The sequence below is a fragment of the Mytilus galloprovincialis genome, chromosome 11 (assembly GCF_965363235.1).
Source record: "Mytilus galloprovincialis chromosome 11, xbMytGall1.hap1.1, whole genome shotgun sequence".
Taxonomy (NCBI): Eukaryota; Metazoa; Mollusca; class Bivalvia; order Mytilida; family Mytilidae; genus Mytilus; species Mytilus galloprovincialis.
In genome coordinates this window covers 2,815,494-2,834,800 of record NC_134848.1, presented here as the reverse complement: position 1 = coordinate 2,834,800, position 19,307 = coordinate 2,815,494, and the positions used below count along the sequence as shown (strand labels likewise).

At 33.8% G+C, this 19,307-nt stretch overlaps 2 protein-coding genes across 3 annotated transcripts in view; one reads left to right on the top strand and one right to left on the bottom strand.

Moving 5' to 3' along the window:
* The window catches only part of LOC143051550 (uncharacterized), a 576,970-nt gene that overhangs the window by 9,836 nt on the left and 547,827 nt on the right, over nt 1-19,307 (bottom strand). The window contains exons 1-2 of one of the 2 annotated variants that reach the window (XM_076224447.1): nt 2,439-2,476; nt 1,041-1,097 (exon numbers count right to left, since the gene is read on the bottom strand). The exons of the other annotated variant lie outside the window; for it this stretch is intronic. Of the exons in view, the coding sequence (XP_076080562.1) occupies nt 1,041-1,097; nt 2,439-2,448 (67 nt within the window). The 5' untranslated portion in view covers nt 2,449-2,476. Of the gene's footprint in view, nt 1-1,040; nt 1,098-2,438; nt 2,477-19,307 lie in introns of those variants that run through there. 2 annotated transcript variants of the gene reach the window in all.
* LOC143051962 (uncharacterized) overlaps nt 1-19,307 on the top strand; it is a 467,775-nt gene that overhangs the window by 295,555 nt on the left and 152,913 nt on the right. The gene's annotated exons all lie outside the window — the stretch shown is intronic.

Sequence of the window (19,307 nt, the reverse complement as noted above, 5' to 3'; positions counted from 1 at the left end):
AAAACATACTGAGGTATAATACAAAAGTTTAATGTACACCTAAAGATGCATAGAAAAATATTGAAACACGACCCTCAAACACCAATAATTAAAAAAAAAAAAATTAAACACACCAAAAAAAAATAATAATTAAAAAATTCAGAAACACACACAAAAAAAAAGAATCTGAATTCAAGTTCCCCTCAATAGAAATGTTTAATTTACATAACAAAGACCAATATTGAGGCATGTTGCATAAGCGGTGAGATGTCATTAGTAAGATTACTTAGCTGGACTGTAATTCCGCAATTTGAACATATATATAAAAACATTTTTTTTCAACCGTTTACATAGAGTATTTAAATTCATGTATGTGTTCTCTTGAAACCGTATTCAATATTTAGACGGGTTTGACATATATTCATTCTTAAGTATATGATTTCTTTTTCGGGAAACAAGTTAAAATCACATTGACAATGAGTGTCGGTTGAAAACAAAACTTTACCATATAAACATAATAATGAATAATAATTTCTAACATGTCACATTTCAACAGTATCTGCATATTAAGTATGTACCTTACATTTGAAACGATACCTTTGAGATTGCATTTCCTTGATAGACGGTTGCGGCTTCAAGACAGCTATCGCACCAAGATATCCAAATGCTATAGTTGAAATAATCTCTTCGAAATTGTAACGGACGCCATTAAGAACTGGTTGACTGCTATTAAGTGTTTTGCCATAGCATTTAATTTTTTTTTTCAACTGAAAAGTTTACCTTTTACACGACGGGTGCTACATGCCATGATTTGATTACCCTACCTGAGCACCTAAGTTTGTAGTGGGGTTCGTGTTGCTTAGTCTTTAGTTTTCTATGTTGTGTTTTCTGTACTATTATTTGTCTGTTTTGTCTTTTTCAGTGTTAGCCATGGCGTTGTCAGTTTATTTCAATCTATGAGTTTGACTTTTCCTCTGCTATCTTTCGTCCCTTTTTTCAAATTTTGGTTCTTATTCATATTCAGTTTTTAATAAAAAAAAAAAGTAACAATTTATATTTACTTGTTATGTTAACTAGAATCGACAAAAGCATCAAACCAACCAACACCAAACATAATGCTGTAAAATAAAAAAAAAATAGGGCTATAAAAACCAGCTTCAATCCACGATTTTTTACATTTCAAAATGCCTTACCCAAGTCAGAAATATGACAGTTGTTGTCCATTCGAATGATGTGCTTTATTAGTTCATTTTGCCATTTGATTAGGGACTTTCTGTTTGGAATTTTCCCTCGGAGCTCACTATTTTTGTGATTTTACTTTTTAGAACGCAAACTGTACATATTGCATTTTTGTAATTTTTTGTGAACGTTTTACTGCTACCTTGCTATATGATCCTATATGACTAAGTGTTGCCAATTGGGAATAATTTTCGTAAACATAATACTTTTGTTTTGTGGATTTTCGATGATTAGATATTCAATTCGTAGATTTGATGACGTTTGCATACAAGCCTATAGAAAATTCATCATTCGTTGATCATTTAATTTCGTGATTCACCGGTACCCACGAAATCCATGAAATTGGTATCTAACGAAAATTAATAAATCCACAATACATTTCGTGAATGTCTCGGTCTTCATAGTAACATTTGTATGTTTGCAATTTTAAATCTTTAATCTACTATTGCCTCTATTGTATTAATTCGCAGCTGAGCGTCATAGATGACTTCATCAGAATGTGTGATATAAATATTAGTAAAATCGTAATTTTAATCATGATTATGAAAATCAAAGCTAAAAAAAGACAAATACAGTTCGTATTAAATTAAAAGAGTTTAAAACTTTCTGAAACAAGTAATAGCTGTACATTTCGCTACCAATAGAGCATTTGCATTATTCACGTATCGCGATACGTTTACGGATCGACGTATTCGTATTGGGCAGATTGGTGTAGGAATAATGATTTAGCCCCGACCTCCATTAAAACATTATTTAATTAAATGCATTATAAAATGTAACATCGGGACCATCTTGAATTAATTGATCCTTTCCCCGTATACGTGTTACGTCGATACGGATACGCCAGCAAATAACGGAATAATGCAAATGCATGCTCTATTTAAGAGTGCATGTATGTTACATATCAAAGCTGTTAAATATTACGTGATTGTATTATGTTAGTTTTTTCTGTTTTGTGCTTTTAGCTTTGTATAATAATAAAAAAGAGTATATACATTTTATAGATAGTGATTATCATAATGTATGAACAACATACATTGTTCTATATTACAGTGAAACCTGGCTAAACTAAATCCTCCATAAACCGAAAACCTGTATAAACCAAACATGTTCTTAACCCTTGTAATATCAAATTATGAACATGATAAAATCAAACATCTCTCAAAGAGGTTCGGTTTGAACAAGTTTCACAGTAATATGTAAACACGAATACCACTTACACGCTCTCATTCTGTGATGATATCGTTGAAGACAAGACGTAAACTGATTGTGTAGTTATCATAAGATCATGCACTTAATGAAACCTATTTGTAATACATCAATAAAGATAAGACATGTCAAAACCGTTGGTAGGTTGTTTACTCTATCATACTATGGAAAGTTTTATGAATAGTTTATTGTGCTTCATTACACGGGTAATAAAATCGTCATATCGAATGCCGTTTAGTACAGTGTTTTTGTCATAGTTTGGTTAAGTTAGACATGGTTGTGTTAAGAGTTTTATTGACAATCATTGACACAATATAAACATTCGGATTTTTCGTTAAAGGAACCTTTATATATAAATTCAAGATCGGAAGTGTCTTTGTTTATGGATACTATGTTAGGACATGTCAATTTTTATCATATAGTTATAATTTGACACAGAATGATGCTTGCGTATGTCAAAATTTAGAAGTTGTTTTTCGTTTCTAATGCACAAAGTACAGTTATTTCTGTACTGTCTGTTACATCCCATATTTGTTATGGTATAAATCTGCCGAAAATTATTCCTACAAAATACCTACATTTGCACACAATTTAAGATTAAAGAAAATTCGGTGTCATGGTTTGGTTCAAAAGTGTTATGGTTTAGTTCATGCTCAACATGGTTCAGTTATGTGATTCCTGTCGTGAGTCATGAAAGTGTTACGGTAAAAATAAACAGACATTGTGTTCAACTATTAAAATACTGTTTTACTATATTTTTGCTAATATTTTTTTCGTGTTAAACCCATTCTATCCTATTTTAAGTCAATATAGTGTCGCGATATGTTGTTGTTTTGTTCCCAGACGAGTAGATATATTTTTTTACATATTAACAATGATCTTCTACTCGCAAAAATACACCGCTCGAGAAAATAAGTCGTCTACAGTGAAGCCAAGATATTATCATTATGAAATCACGTATAAAGAGATCACTAGAGTAAAGTATTAATGGATTTCAATTATAGCAAATTTCTTTAAAAGTTGTTGTATTCGTAATACACTATGACTTAAGAAAGCACATAGTAATATACAATTATTAAATACAGTATGAGTTCCAATGAAACAACTATCCACCCTCGACCAAATGACGTAAATGTTAGGTCACCGTACGGATTTCAACAATTACCAAAACTCAAACCTCTTAGCCAGTAATTATAGGCTCTGACAAAATTAAAGATAAAGAATAAGAAAACTTACAGCCGGACTTATGTGCAAAACAATAAGCCAAAAATAAATATGCTATACAAGAAAAACTACAGACAAAGCACCACAATCTGTAGACTTTATACAAAGTCATACAGTATATGACGTGGTTAAATGTTTGCGGGCTCCAAACCAGCCCATTGTTTTGATCAGGGCATACAGGTTACAGCACAACAAACTATAAGAAATAGTTTAAAATGACTTGACTGATCAGATCGATAAAGAGCAAAGTAATCAAGTAACAAAAGCACCAGAGACAAAACTGATCCGTCGTTAAATCTCAAGCCAATGCGTGTTCCAAGTCATGGAGTCTGTAATTGAGTGGTTGTCGTTTGTTTATGTGTTACATATTTGTGTTTCGTTCATTTTTTCAAATAAATAAGGCCGTTAGTTTTCTCGTTTGAATTGTTTTACATTGTCATTTCGGGGCTTTTTATAGCTGACTATGCTGTATTGGCTTTGGTCATTGTTGAGGCCGTGCGGTGACCAATAGCTGTAATTTCTTTGTCATTTTGGTATCTTGTGGAGAGTTGTCTCATTGGCAATCATACCACATCTTCTTTTTCGTAATAAAAATAATTATCTTAGATCTTACTGTCTGTAATTTATTGCCTTGTCGGATAAGAAATAAGGCTGAACACAATTAAAATTTACTTGTGCTAATCACAACATGCACAACAATACGTTTATCATTAAATTTTTCAATATGTTTTACAATCACATTTAACAATGTACATTTGTTCATTCTAAAGACTAAACCGACAAAACTTTTTCAGATATATTTTGGAACTTTATGGCATACAAAAAAAAGGGTTTAACGAGTTAAGTGGTACTGTATAATACACTTATACAATATGAAAAAAAAACATAATCATTTTTATTTGTTCGTAAAATAGGCGTTATTCACCTACTTCTAATTCGAAATAACGATTTTTCATACATCTGAATTCCAAACTTTGAAATTGATTTGCATATTAATATAATTACATTAGATGTATGTTTCATTATAATACGTTATTCTGATTGGCTAACTGCACATCACGTGCTATTCCTGAAACAATTGTATTAGACAATAACATGTATCATTCATGATGACACGAGGTCCCACAATAAAGTGCACAGGTAAATTAAATGAAAACTTGATAAAAATCGTGTTTACATGATTCTAGCTAAAAAAAATGTAATTATAAGTATTGAATGCTTCTTTTTGTAACTTTATAAGGTTGTAAAAGCGTTGACCGTGCGCACATTTTTAATATGAAGCGCTTCCGCGCTTCATACAAAATGTACTTCGGTCAACGCTTTTACACCCCAATAAATTTACAAAAAGCAGCATTCAATTCTTAATTCACTTACAACTGTCAAAATGTGAGTCCACTCTTTTATCTTTATCTGTATCCGGAAATCTTCTAGGAATCCAATCTGAATATTATTTTCACTACTAAGGTCACAATCCAGTATGATGTTGTTTGTAGAATTAAAGTGTCAATTCAAATACGGTAAATACTAATGTCTATCGATGTCTAAGTCTAAGTGTGAGTGTAAATCTTTAACTTAAGTCTCTGTATATATATATATATATATATATATATATAGTTGTCACGGAAATCTCTAGAACACTCTATAAACAGAAGTTTCTGGAATAAGTTAGAAGTTTAAATTACGCATCTTTTATAAGGATCATTCTAGAATCGTTATGTATGTCAAATAGAAAGTTCCAATCATTCCATAAGTATCTGTGATTGTTCCAGTGATTTCTAAACTGCACAGTTCTAAGATTATTCTGTAAACAACTATCAGGCCATACAACACAAATTAGGCCAACATAAATAAATACAATAATTACAATATCATAACACTGTACTTGTAGTGTCATGGTATATGTTTGTTTCCATATTTGTTAGTTTTTATTGTTATTAGGATTAACACAATGTGGAAACCAGTTCTCCTATTTTGGACGTTTTAACCTATTATTTCTGTCTTTTTGTTCAATCACCGTTGTCAATATAATGGAATTTAATGCGACAGTAAGAGGTTAAGGTAGCTATAAAGCCAGTTTTAAATAAAAAAAATCTACTTTATAAAATGCCTGAATAAAGTCTGGAATATGACCATTCGTTAGATGTGTTTAAGTTTTTGATTTTGCTATTTGATTAGGGATTTTCCCGTTTTAAAATGTCCTCGGAGTTCAGTATTTTTGTGATTTTTTTTCTCGTAGAGACTGTTGCGTGAACATACTATATATGTTCATCCCATTTCCCCACTACCACTGAACATTATGATTTTATTAGTTATGCAACGTGACAATGAGAAGTTATATATAGGAGCCTCCGGATATCTTCCTGTTTGATAATTCTTTGTATGAATTCAGATTTTTAACATGTTTAATGTATGTTATGTTATTGTCATCCTGCTCTACTCTATTTAAAATAGGCGAAAAAGACTCGGCATAAATACTATCGTTCTTTCCCCTCACCTCTCTCCCTTTTTGAACACATTTCACTACCCTCTCTTTCTTAAAACATTTGTCGAAGATAACAATCAAACCATAAAAAAAAAAAAAAAAATCATTCACATAGGAAATGACTGTTTATTAAATACATCTGAAAACTACGCTGACTGCCACACAAATCTTTTACCAACCACAGGTATACAAATCCATGTTGTTGTCAATGCTCCTAATAATTATAAACGAAGAAGCTGAATGAATTATATAAGCATAATAAGTGATGTATTTATTCAAATTCATTTTTTAATTGTAAATAACTGTTTTCTTGTTTCGTTTCACATAAACCTAACGATACTAATTTGTACCAGAAATCTGCAGATAAAGCTCAAGCGAGAAATTCAATCATGTTGTCATGACTATCTTGCATAATCTCAGTTTTATTCTAATCTGTGCAACTTGAAATAAGCATATATTGCTGCAATCTAATCATGTTGTTACTATGTTACTTGAATATATGTATTTTTTTTTTGTGTATGTGTCTGTTTTAATTATGTAACCGTTATGGAATAACCGTTTCAGTGATGGCATCGGATATGTTCCTCATGTTGTAACTACAATTCCTTTACTTTTCACGAAAGTAACCTACCGAATAAGACTATTTACTGGATTTGTAATAATATAAGCAACACGACGGGTGCCATATATCTGCTTACCCTTCAAGAGCACCTGAGATCACCCCTGGTTTTTGGTGGGGTTCGTGTTGCTCAGTCATTAGTTTGCTATGTTGTACATGTATCTTCTGTACTATTAATTATGTGTTTATTTTCTATCTATGAGTTTGACTTTTCCTCTGGCATCTTTCGTCCCTCTTCTATGTTCTTTATGCCAGAAAAATTGAATACATGTATGTGCATTCAAAGACAGCGATTCAAATTTCTAACATCCTACCAATTGACGTTGTTTGCCCCTTCGATCATTTCAGGTTCTGTAACTATAATGCTTTAATGAGATAAAGAAAATGCATCATACGGACCATAGTTTTCCTTACCTGAACATTATTTACACATACATTAGGCCGTTAGTTTTCTCGTTTGAATTGTTTTACATTGTCATAATGGGGCCTTTTATATCTGACTATTCGGTATGGGCTTTGCTCATTGTTGATTTCCGTACGGTGACCTATAATTTTTAATTATTTCTGTGTTATTTTGGTCTTTTGTGAAGATTTGTCTCATTGGCAATCATACCACATCTATTTTTTATATATATTATACCTAAATTGTAATTCATTAACCGACCACAGTTTTCATTTGTGACCCGTGCTTTTATGTTTAGAGGAATTGATATATCCCATATCAAACATATAGAAATTTTGCATGTTATATACTATAAATATAAAAAAGAAGATGTGGTATGATAGCCAATAAAACAACTCTCTACAAGAAACCAACCAAAAGAATTTAGTAAAAGTATCAAGTTATTTGTGATAAAAAAATCCCTGACTTAATAAAAAGTAAAACCACAAAATTATTGAACTCATAACGTGACAACTCTACAACAGATTTATCCATCGGATCACCAGCAGTGATGGTGATACATTTTGTACATGGCTGTCTACATAATGTATATAAAACTCGTCTAAACAGCAACCCAACAGTGTTAGATCTGTAAATTTGCTTTCGCAAATTTTTTGTTCTTCCCTCGCCGGGATTCAAACCCATGCTTCTGAGATATCGTGACACCAAATCGCCTGCACTGTAGTCGTCCCGCTAGACCACACGACAACCTGGGCTTCATAAAAATGAAGATTTCGGTGGCCGGGTGTTACCTTTCCACGTCAGTTTTAATCTAGCGTCGTACTACAGTACATGATATATGAGGCATGTAGATGTTATTTTTACAGTTCAGCTAAATTATCTATAGTAAAGGATCCTGCAAATAAATATAAGATACAGTCACAGAAAATAATTATATTTATAAGTACGTCTGAGACAGTGACAACTCTACAACAGATTTATCCATCGGATCACCAGCAGTGATGGTGATACATGACTGTGTACATAATGTATATAAAACTCGTCTAAACATCAACCCAACAGTGTTAGATCTGTAAATTTGCTTTCTCTCACCGGGATTCAAACCCATGCTACTGAGATATCGTGACATCAAATCGCCTGTACTGTAGCCGTCCTGCAAGACCACACGACCACCTGGGCTTCATACAAAATGAAGTTTTTGGTGGCCGGGTGTTACCTTTCCACATCTAGCGTCGTACTACAGTACATGATATATGAGGCACAGAGATGTTATTTTAACAGATCAGCTGAATTATCTACAGTAAAGGATCCTACAAATTAATATTACATACAGTCAGAGAAAATAATTATATTTATAAGTACGTCTGAGCCAGTGACAACTCTACATCAGATTTATCTATCGGATCACCAGCAGTGATGGTGATACATAGCGGTGTACATAATGTATATACAATTCGTCTAAACATCAACTCACCATTGACAAGTTTAAGTTCTCAAAAACTATTATAAAGTAACAAGGATTTTATTATACTTTTACAGACGGCTTATAATTATACATGTAAAAGATTTATAATAAGAAAAATGGGCGTCAATGGGCAAAATTGTAAACGGATAAAACCAGAAGATTCCGAAAGTATGACAAAAATTCCCAAACATGACAAGCGAACTTCCTTAAATTATTAAATATTGGTGGTACATTGAGCTATAGTATTCATGAAAACTGAATATGAATATTTAATGTAAAAATACTTACCACAAACGTTACAAGTAACCGGGCAAAACATTCTCAAGTCCGTTGTGCATGCTGTTTGATTGCACGTGATACGATTATCATCGACACAAGATTGTATACCATTTGTTGTAACAGTTCTAGGAACCTCAGTTGTTGTTGATGCTTAAAACATACATGGGTAATAAAACTTATTAAACTCTATTTAATAAAATACATCTTCTAAAAAGAAGATGTGGTATGATTGCCAATGCGACAACTCTCCACAAAAGACCAAATGACACAGAAATTAACAGCTATACTAGGTCATTTGAATCTTTTATTCGAAAATGTAGGCCTTCTGTCGTTAGAAATTACTCTCAGATTATGAAAAGATTGTAATTTGGTGATCAAGAATTGTTGCTTATCATGTTCCATTTATGTCACCAGTCATACTAAGAATTTGATTTGTAATATTTTTATTCTTTGTGGTAAATTTTCATGACGATTAAAAATAAAGAAAGGTTTATTTAACGCACTCGGCACTTTTCCGTCGATTTTTGTTCGTTCATTTTCGATTAGTGAATCTTTAGTCTTCGAAGAATTCTATTGACATTTTTATTATCTATGATGGCCCCTAGCCTAACTGTAACCTAAATATCTAGACTTTAACACATGGGGAAAGTCGCAATGACATTTATGTGGGCCTGGTTGTCTTTTTGCAAAAACAGCGAATTTTAAAATAACTCTACTTACGGCATAATCCACATGACTTTTTGCAGTTTAATCTCAAATCACGTTCTTGGCACACAAGAGATAAAGTTGCCTGATTTTTACAGATTGGTATATCATCATCTAGACAGGCTGTGTTAGTACTAGTTGTACGGGAATACTGATTGTAGTGGATAGACTGGGCATACTTGTTGTACCGTCTACAAAAAGACCATATCTAGTAAAATCGATTGACTGACTTTTTATCAATTTTATACAGCGAATTAGAGTCACATTATCGCATACTTGTCCAAATACTAGCCTTAACAATTCTGTCCCGGAAACATATTATTTATCAGGATTAATTGGTAGTTATCAAATGCCTAGGTACCAGAATTATATTTAACTACGCCAGACGCGCGTTTTATCTTCATAAGACTCATCAGTAACGGTCATATCAAAATATCTATAAAGCCAAACAAGTACAAAGTTGAAGAGCATTGAGGACCCATAACTCCTAAAAGTTGTGCCAAATACGTCTTAGGTAATCTATGCCTGGGATAAGAAAATCCTTAGTTTTTCGAAAAATTCCAAGTGTTGTAAGCAGGAAATTTATAACAATGACCACATTATTGATATTCATGTCAATACCAAATAGTTATCAAAGGTACCAGGATTATAATTTAGTACGCCAGACGCGCGTTTCGTATACATAAGACTCATCAGTGACGCTAATATCAAAATATTTATAAAGCCAAACAATTACAAAGTTGAAGAGCATTGAGGATCCAAAATTCCAAAAAGTTGTGCCAAATATGGCTACGGAAATCTATGCCTGGAATAAGAAAATCCTTAGTTTTTCGAAAAATTTAAACTTTTGTTAACAGGAAATTTATAAAACAAAAATGACCACACTATTGATATTCATGTCAACACCGAAGTGTTGACTACTGGGCTGGTGATACCCTCGGGGACGAAACGTCCACCAGCAGTGGCATCGACCCAGTGGTGTAAATAGTTATCAAAGGTACCAGGATTATAATTTAGTACGCCAGACGCGCGTTTCGTCTACATAAGACTCATCAGTGACGCTCATATCAAAATATTTATAAAGCCAAACAATTACAAAGTTGAAGAGCATTGAGGATCCAAAATTCCAAAAAGTTGTGCCAAATATGGCTAAGGAAATCTATGCCTGGAATAAGAAAATCCTTAGTTTTTCGAAAAATTTAAACTTTTGTTAACAGGAAATTTATAAAACAAAAATGACCACATTATTGATATTCATGTCAACACCGAAATGTTGACTACTGGGCTGGTGATACCCTCGGGGACGAAACGTCTACCAGCCGTGGCATCGACCCAGTGGTGTAAATAGTTATCAAAGGTACCAGGATTATAATTTAGTACGCCAGACGCGCGTTTCGTCTACATAAGACTCATCAGTGACGCTCATATCAAAATATTTATAAAGCCAAACAATTACAAAGTTGAAGAGCATTGAGGATCCAAAATTCCAAAAAGTTGTGCCAAATATGGCTAAGGAAATCTATGCCTGGAATAAGAAAATCCTTAGTTTTTCGAAAAATTTAAACTTTTGTTAACTGGAAATTTATAAAACAAAAATGACCACATTATTGATATTCATGTCAACACCGAAATGTTGACTACTGGGCTGGTGATACCCTCGGGGACGAAACGTCTACCAGCCGTGGCATCGACCCAGTGGTGTAAATAGTTATCAAAGGTACCAGGATTATAATTTAGTACGCCAGACGCGCGTTTCGTCTACATAAGACTCATCAGTGACGCTCATATCAAAATATTTATAAAGCCAAACAATTACAAAGTTGAAGAGCATTGAGGATCCAAAATTCCAAAAAGTTGTGCCAAATATGGCTAAGGAAATCTATGCCTGGAATAAGAAAATCCTTAGTTTTTCGAAAAATTTAAACTTTTGTTAACAGGAAATTTATAAAACAAAAATGACCACATTATTGATATTCATGTCAACACCAAAGTGTTGACTACTGGGCTGGTAACACCCTTGGGGACAAAACGTCCACCAGCAGTCGCATCGACCAAGTGGGGTAAATAAATCAAAGGTACCAGGATTATACCTTAGTACGCCAGACGCGAGTTTTGTCGTCATAAGATTCATCGTGGACGCTCATATCAAAACATTTATAAAGCTAAACAAGTACAAAGTTGAAGAGCATTTAGGACCCGAAATTCCAAAAAGTTGTGCCAAATACAGCTAAGTAATACTTTTATATTTACGCCAGACGCGCGTTTCGTCTACAAAAGACTCATTAGTGACGCTCGAACCAAAACACGTTTAAAAGGCCAAATAAAGTACGTAGTTGAAGAGACTTTTTGATCGACAATATATTTGTTGAGTTTGGAGTATTTATATTTCAACAGACAGTCGGTATTCCAATGGGTACTAATTGTGCACCCCTGCTGGCTGATTTGTTTTTGTACTCGTATGAAGCAGAATTCATTCAGAACCTTCTAAAAGACAAAAAGAAAAAGCACCTTGCGAAATTCTTTAATTTTACTTTCCGATATATTGATGATGTTCTATCATTGAATAACCCATATTTTAGCCAATACTTACATCTCATATATCCAAGTGAACTTGAAATTAAGGATACCACTGATACTAGAAGGACTGCTTCGTACCTTGATCTTTTCCTCAATATTGACGTAGATGGACGACTTCACACGAAAATCTATGATAAACGGGACGATTTCAACTTCCCAATTATCAATTTCCCATTTCTCAGCAGTAACATACCCTCTGCCCCTTCGTATGGTGTTTACATATCACAATTGATACGTTATTCTCGTGCTTGTTCACACTATACAGACTTCATATACAGGAGTGTGCTCCTTACGCAGAAACTGCTCCAACAAAGTTATGAGGAGGACAGATTAAAATTGACACTCCGTAAATTTATGGACACCATCACGATTTGGTGGATCCATACGATGTTTCGTTGACCAAACTAGCTAAGGACATCTTTACCACATGGTAGATTGTGTTTTGTCATAATGTCGTCTAATCTTTTAATTACCAAACGTGACTTATTCCCGATTGTGACTGTTTTGCCGAGTGTGAACTCGCATAACTATAAGACGTGGTACGGTACTTATCCATCCCAAATTCATGTATTTAGTTTAAATGTTTAATGTTATATTTGTAATTCTCATCGGATTTTGTCAAATGTGTTGACGTCTTTTCTATTATATTTATGTGTTATGGTAAAGAAAATTAATCACCGCCTTCATTTATCAGATTTGATTTCGTTCAAAGTAATCAGTACGATATTTTACGTTTGAAGTTAGATTTATAACAAACCTGACATAGTTTTATAATATAGTTAATTGCTACCTCAGTTTTATATTAATAAGAATTAAAATGTGCTTTGTTATTAAATGCAATATCAGTATTTAGTTCAAATATATAATCTTAAATTAATCCTAATTCTATCTTATTCATTCTTATGTGACGTCATTTTTCATTTTTTGATGCTCTGTTTTACTAATTCAAATGACGTCATTTTTTCGTCATTTTTCAGTTTCAAATTGGACGTCACTTGGCGTAGAGGTTTAAACGTATTCGGATGTGTCTACTGTTTCAAATGTCTGGTTATGTAAATGTATTTCAGTTGTTTCCTGTAATTAGTTAATACTTCAGCTTTATCATGTACATCTTTTGTATATTCATTTTATTAAATTTACTGTTTGCAAAAGGATAAATTACTCTAAATTATAGGGATTTTCTGGTAACTTAACAGAAAACCCTTGCCGTTTTTGGCACAACCTTTTTGATCTTTTGGTCCTCGATGCTGTTCAACTTTGTACTCGTTTCGGCTTTCAAACTTTTGTATCTGTGCGTCACACATAGGTCTTGTGTGGACAAAATACACTTCTGGCGTATTAAAATTTTGAACTTGTTGCCTTTTGTTGGCTGTTGTTCGTGTGATTCTTTGTCAATTGTGTTCTCCAATTTATTTATATTGTAGTCCTGTGTTGTCATTTTGATGTTATATTTCACATGGCCATAAAAGTGCGAGGTTTGGCATGCCACAAAACCAGGTTCAACCCACCATTTTTTCCTTTAAAAATGCCCTGTACCAAGTCAGGAATATGGTCATTGTTATATTATAGTTCGTTTCTGTGTGTATTACATTATAACGTTGTGTTGTTTGTTTTCTCTTATTTTTGAGTGTAAATTCACATTGCGATAAGACGTGTCACGGTACTTGTCTATCCCAAATTCATGTATTTGGTTTTGATGTTATATATATATATATATATGTTATATTTGTTATTCTCGTGGGATTTTGTCTATGTGTGTTACATTTTAGTGTTATGTCGTTGTTCTCCTCTTATATTTAATGCGTTTCCCTCGGTTTTAGTTTGTTATCCCGATTTTGTTTTTTGTCCTTGGATTTATGAGTTTTGAACAGCGGTATACTACTGTTGCCTTTATTTATTTTACCAACATTTCCTAAAATGTTTGCCAAATACAGCTAAGGTAACAATTGTGTTGAAATTCTAAGCTATGAAATTATAAACTATAAAAAAAACCAGTTAAATAACTATGTCAAGAAAGAAAAACAACATCGTATATAAAGAACCTCTACAGGTCTTTATTTTCCAATCATCTTTGAGTAATTCAAAATCCTGACTATTACATGTGACTGCATCCATCCAATCATCTTCACCAGATTCTTGACCAGATGTCAATGCTCTATATACCCTGTTTACTAGAGTCCTTGGTTCCACTAATTTTTAAATCGTTTGCTCGAAGCCATTCTCTCAGATATGTTACCTTCCAATTTTTAAGTTCTTGCACAGACAGGAAGCACTCTGCATCTTCTGAATCTGAATCACTGGCATTCGACATCTGAAAGGGATGAAGCAAATAGTAACCAGGTAAATATCATATAGAGTCGGTCTCATTGAGGTTTCAACATGACCCGGGATCAAATAAATTTTGTTAAGTTCAGATAAACATTTATATAGCATAATCAGTGGATTAAAACATTTATTTCCCTTGGCCCGTGGGAGATATGAAGATTTATCTTACCTCCTATACATTTCTAGGAATATGATTCGTTAAAAGCGTCCTCGTGGAAACCGTGTATATTTAATATTAGGTTAGTTGGGAGGCGGGGCTTATTTCATACACGGTTAGTAGTGGAGTTGCGTCCCTTTTGTATTCCATATAAGGTAATAAGGAGGCGGGGCTTATTTCATACACGGTTAATAGTGGTGTTACGTCCCTTTAGAAAAACAAAACAGTACTGAGAAAAAATCTTAAAGGTTTCAACAAATGAAAAAGTGAAATAAATTCATAAAACACATTTAAATCTAACAGGTTGTCACTGTTGGCATCTGTTTTTGTAGGATCAAAGGAAGTAGTTTCCATGTTAATGCTTACTGTATTGAAAACTTGCTCATTTTGATAGGTCACTAGTCTAAATTTTACACGTTAAGATAGTCAGTAAGATAAATTCGCTCTCACCCCATATGGAATTTACTGACCCCATATATACCGTATTAGGTCACTAGCACACTATGTAACGAATAGTGTTCACTCTAAAAAAATAATATTTCCCTCGTGAACTATTAATATTCTTGGGTGACAAATCTTCTATGTCATGGGCATTGTTACCAAGAACAACAACAACAAACGAACAGCAAACCACAAGATTTATGCATATTTTTTGCCTCTTTTTTACCAAAATCTGTTTAGTCACCTTTTAATTTAACTTTTTCTAGAGTAACAACGAATAACGGTACACCCAGACATATATTTTTTATACTTACTATCTTCAGAAATCAATCAGGACACTAGAAGTTCTCCATTTGACATTTATCTCATTATCGTGCATTGTCATTGTTTACCTCAAAGTCCCCGGAAGTTGAGTTTGGATGAAAACTAATGAAAAACTTATTGTCAATGTAAATGTGGATGAACTGACTGTCTTCATCTTGTAGAGTACATTAGTAGAAAACTTTGCTTTGCGTTGCATATTAGACGTAATACACTATATTAACATTACCGACGAATAAAAAGAAAGGGTAACTTGCAACCACTCAGTCAAAGGCGTGAATATTTAAAATCTAAATTGTTTTGTTTTAGATTTTTAAAAGTGTGAGAAACATTTGTGGGTGTTATATACACCATTATGCATTCTACTCTGAAACAAGAGGTGTGCCTTTCAAAGGCAGGATATTCTTACAAGACAAGACAATGGCCGTAACAAGATCGGAAAAACACCGGAAAAACTATTGCGGAACCGAACTATTATCGTAGCATGTGTGTCGGCAAAGTCAACATACAAAATATTCATAAATTCCGCCTATTTTTATCAATCGTGCGGCCCTGTTGTGTAAAGTAGATAAAATGCGTTGTGTATAGATCGTGTTTATTCTAACGTCTAGCCATTGCTATATAAGTAACGTCACAATTACATAAGTCAAGTAGCAACTTTAACATGTATATATTTGTGCTAAATTCCCGACATTCTCGGGGCCGGCAAAAGTTAAAATATAAAATTACTTACTTTAAATGTCAATCGAATAGTTATTACAGAAAATTAAATAATTGTCTTTCTAAAACAAATTCAAATAATTCACTTATAAAATTTTCACTTTTAACGAAGTCTATCACTTTTGGGTAGTCCATTTCTTGATGTTCTCTCGAGCTCGAACAGATGCCTCTCGTTTTGGTAGAACTCTTGTCAATCTCTCTGTTGAAGTATCATCATGTTTGTCATCTAAAATGTTAATGTTTGTTCGGATTTCGAGCGGGTACAGTTTTACTATAGGACGTGAAGTACGTCCTGCACTAGTTCGTATTATAGCTGCTCGTGTAAAACCATCGATTCCGGTGATCAATTCATCAACTACGGCAATGTTCCATCGGGTTTTCGGTAATTTATCATCTTTGACTTGCACTACATCTCCAACTTAAATAGTTTGTAAATTGTTTCCTGTTTGACAATGAAACTCTCTTAGCGTCGTTATATACTCCGATTTCCACCGGTTCCAAAAATGCTCCATTAAACTCAACTGTTTATTCAAATGTTTGTGCAGTTCTTTTTTTCCACTATTCACGGCAATGTACTCAAAATTCGGTTATGGATACGGCGTTAAAGTTATTCTTCTTCCGTACAGTAAGTGTGACAGAGTTAACGGCTCCTCGTCCTCAATATCCGGTGATACGTAGGTCAATGGTCTATCATTAATGATGGCTTCTATTTCTGTCAGAATTGTTTGAAGTGTATCCATGGTAACGTAAGATCTACCTAATGTTTTCCTCAAGCAAGTTTTTGTAATTCCTATTCTTGTATACTGGTCAATTTGCGTATTTCCGTTACTCTATTTCGTATGAACCTTTTCAATTGCTTTGAAGTTGATAACCACTGTATAACTATCTGACTGTCTGACCAAAACGTTATGTCTTCTATGTGCAAAACTGATTTAACGTGATCGGCTAGTCGTGCTCCGATCAATGCGGCCATTAATTTCAGCTGTGGTTGTGTCAGTTGTTTAAGCGGTGCTACTCTATTCTTTGCAATAACTGATGATTGTTACATATGTAAACAGTTGCTCCGTATACAGTTGTACTAGCGTGTACAAAAACGTGAAGTTGGGTTTTCTGATTTGGTAAATTGGAAAAATACGGTCTTTTTAATTCTGTATAAGTCGTTTTCTCCAAATCCTTGGCTAAATTTTTCCATTATGTCTGTATTTCTAATGGTAGTGGCTCATCCCATTCGTTCTTCCCATCCCACAATGTCTGCATTAAAATTTTTGCTCGTACGGATACAGGGCTAAGTAATCCCAGCGGATCGTAAATACGTGACGACTGTTTAAGAATTACACGTTTGGTAGTATTTGGTAGTTCAATGTCAAATAAGTCAACTTTTTGAATAGTGATCGTATCTTTAACTGTATCCCATTTCAGTCCAAGCATTTTGACAAAAGTTTCTTTTTCACATACGTCATCTTGTTTGGCTAAACCTGTAAGTTTTGAGCAATTTGAACTCCATGAACGAAGGTTGAATCCAGCCTCCGACATCAATGATCTGGCTTGTACAAAATACTTTGCGGCGTCATCTTCATTTTCCAAACTAGACAAAATATTATCCACGTAAAGGTCATTCTTCACCATTGCTGATACATTTGTGTTGCATGCATCCAAGTGTTTAAGCAGTGTTGTATTTAGGATGAACGGTGAACTTGTTGCACCAAACAAAATAGATTTAAATCGATATGTTGTAAGAGTACTGCTGGGATTATCTGTGTCGCTCAACCAAAAAAAGCGTGTAAAATCTCAATCTTTCTAATCTAATCCAATATGTAAGAAAGCCTTTTGAATGTCTGTGCTTATTTCGTACTTCTTGATTCTAAATCCCATTAATATTTTTGTCAAGTCATTCAAATCTGGCGGAGTTGACATTAGGCAATCATTCAAACTTGCGTGATCTGGCGACTTTTTACAGCTACATGTACAGTCGTACACTATACGAATTGGTGTTGTTGTCGAATCCTTTTTTACGGCATGATGTGGTATATAGTGAGTGCCTTTACCATTGTCGTTTTTATCGTTTACCTTCTCTATGAACCCTCTCTTCATTTGGTCTTCAATAATTTCTGGATATTTTCTTAATACATGTGGTTCACGTCTTCTAATTGTGCTTTCGGTCCTTGCTTTAGCGATCATGATGTTTGAAGGTAAGTCCGGATGATCCAGTTTCCATGGCAACTTGGCAGAATAACGTTCGTTTTCAAATCTGATACAGTCTTGTTGATAAGTCTTTACAAAACTCTCCTCGTCGTCCTGTTGTGGTAAACGTATTCCTAACGATTCTAGATTCCAGAATTTCTCGATGTCGCTTTCCTCTGCATGGTGTGAAGTAACATTCAAAAGAAATGATGAAGTTAATGATTTCTTTCCGTTTCTTATTACGGGTCCAGATAACAATTCACATATAATCCTGCTGACCACGTTATTACCGGTGACCTTAACATTGTTAATAACACTTCCCTACGAAATGTGTTATCGAAAGGTCCGAAATATCGTGAGCCTAAATCCATCAATTGGAAATACAACTTTAAAATTTTGATGGATTCAGTCGAGGATAATGCCAGGCAATGGGCTAAACGTGAAAAGGAAGACGTAGACACTCTATCCGAATGGATTAAGGCAGTGAGGTCGTTAATACAAATCAGAATTAAGAAACTGAATGGGTCCATCAATGCCCATGCTACGTCAATCTTTAAAGACCCAAATGTTGCTAAACACTTATCCGACCTCCATGATAAATATGTTGTTGTCCCCGCAGACAAAGCCTCAAATAACATCGTTTTTGTCTGTAAAAGTCACTACATTAATTGCTTGATAAACGAATTAGGTATAGACAATTCACTTGGAAACTCAACATATACCCTCACGACACTTACCAAAGAGGAAATCCTGGATAATCATAGGTCTGTTCTTTGTTCCTTTGGTATTTCAACCAAAGATGAAGAACTGGATCTTCCATCACTGTATTGGATACCTAAACTACATAAGTGTCCTTACAAACAACGGTATATTGCTGGGTCTTCCACGAAACCTCTTTCTAAATTATTAACATCTATTTTATCAGCAATCAAAGACGGGCTTCAAAGTTATTGTGAAACTGCCTATTCTAGAGGTGGCGTG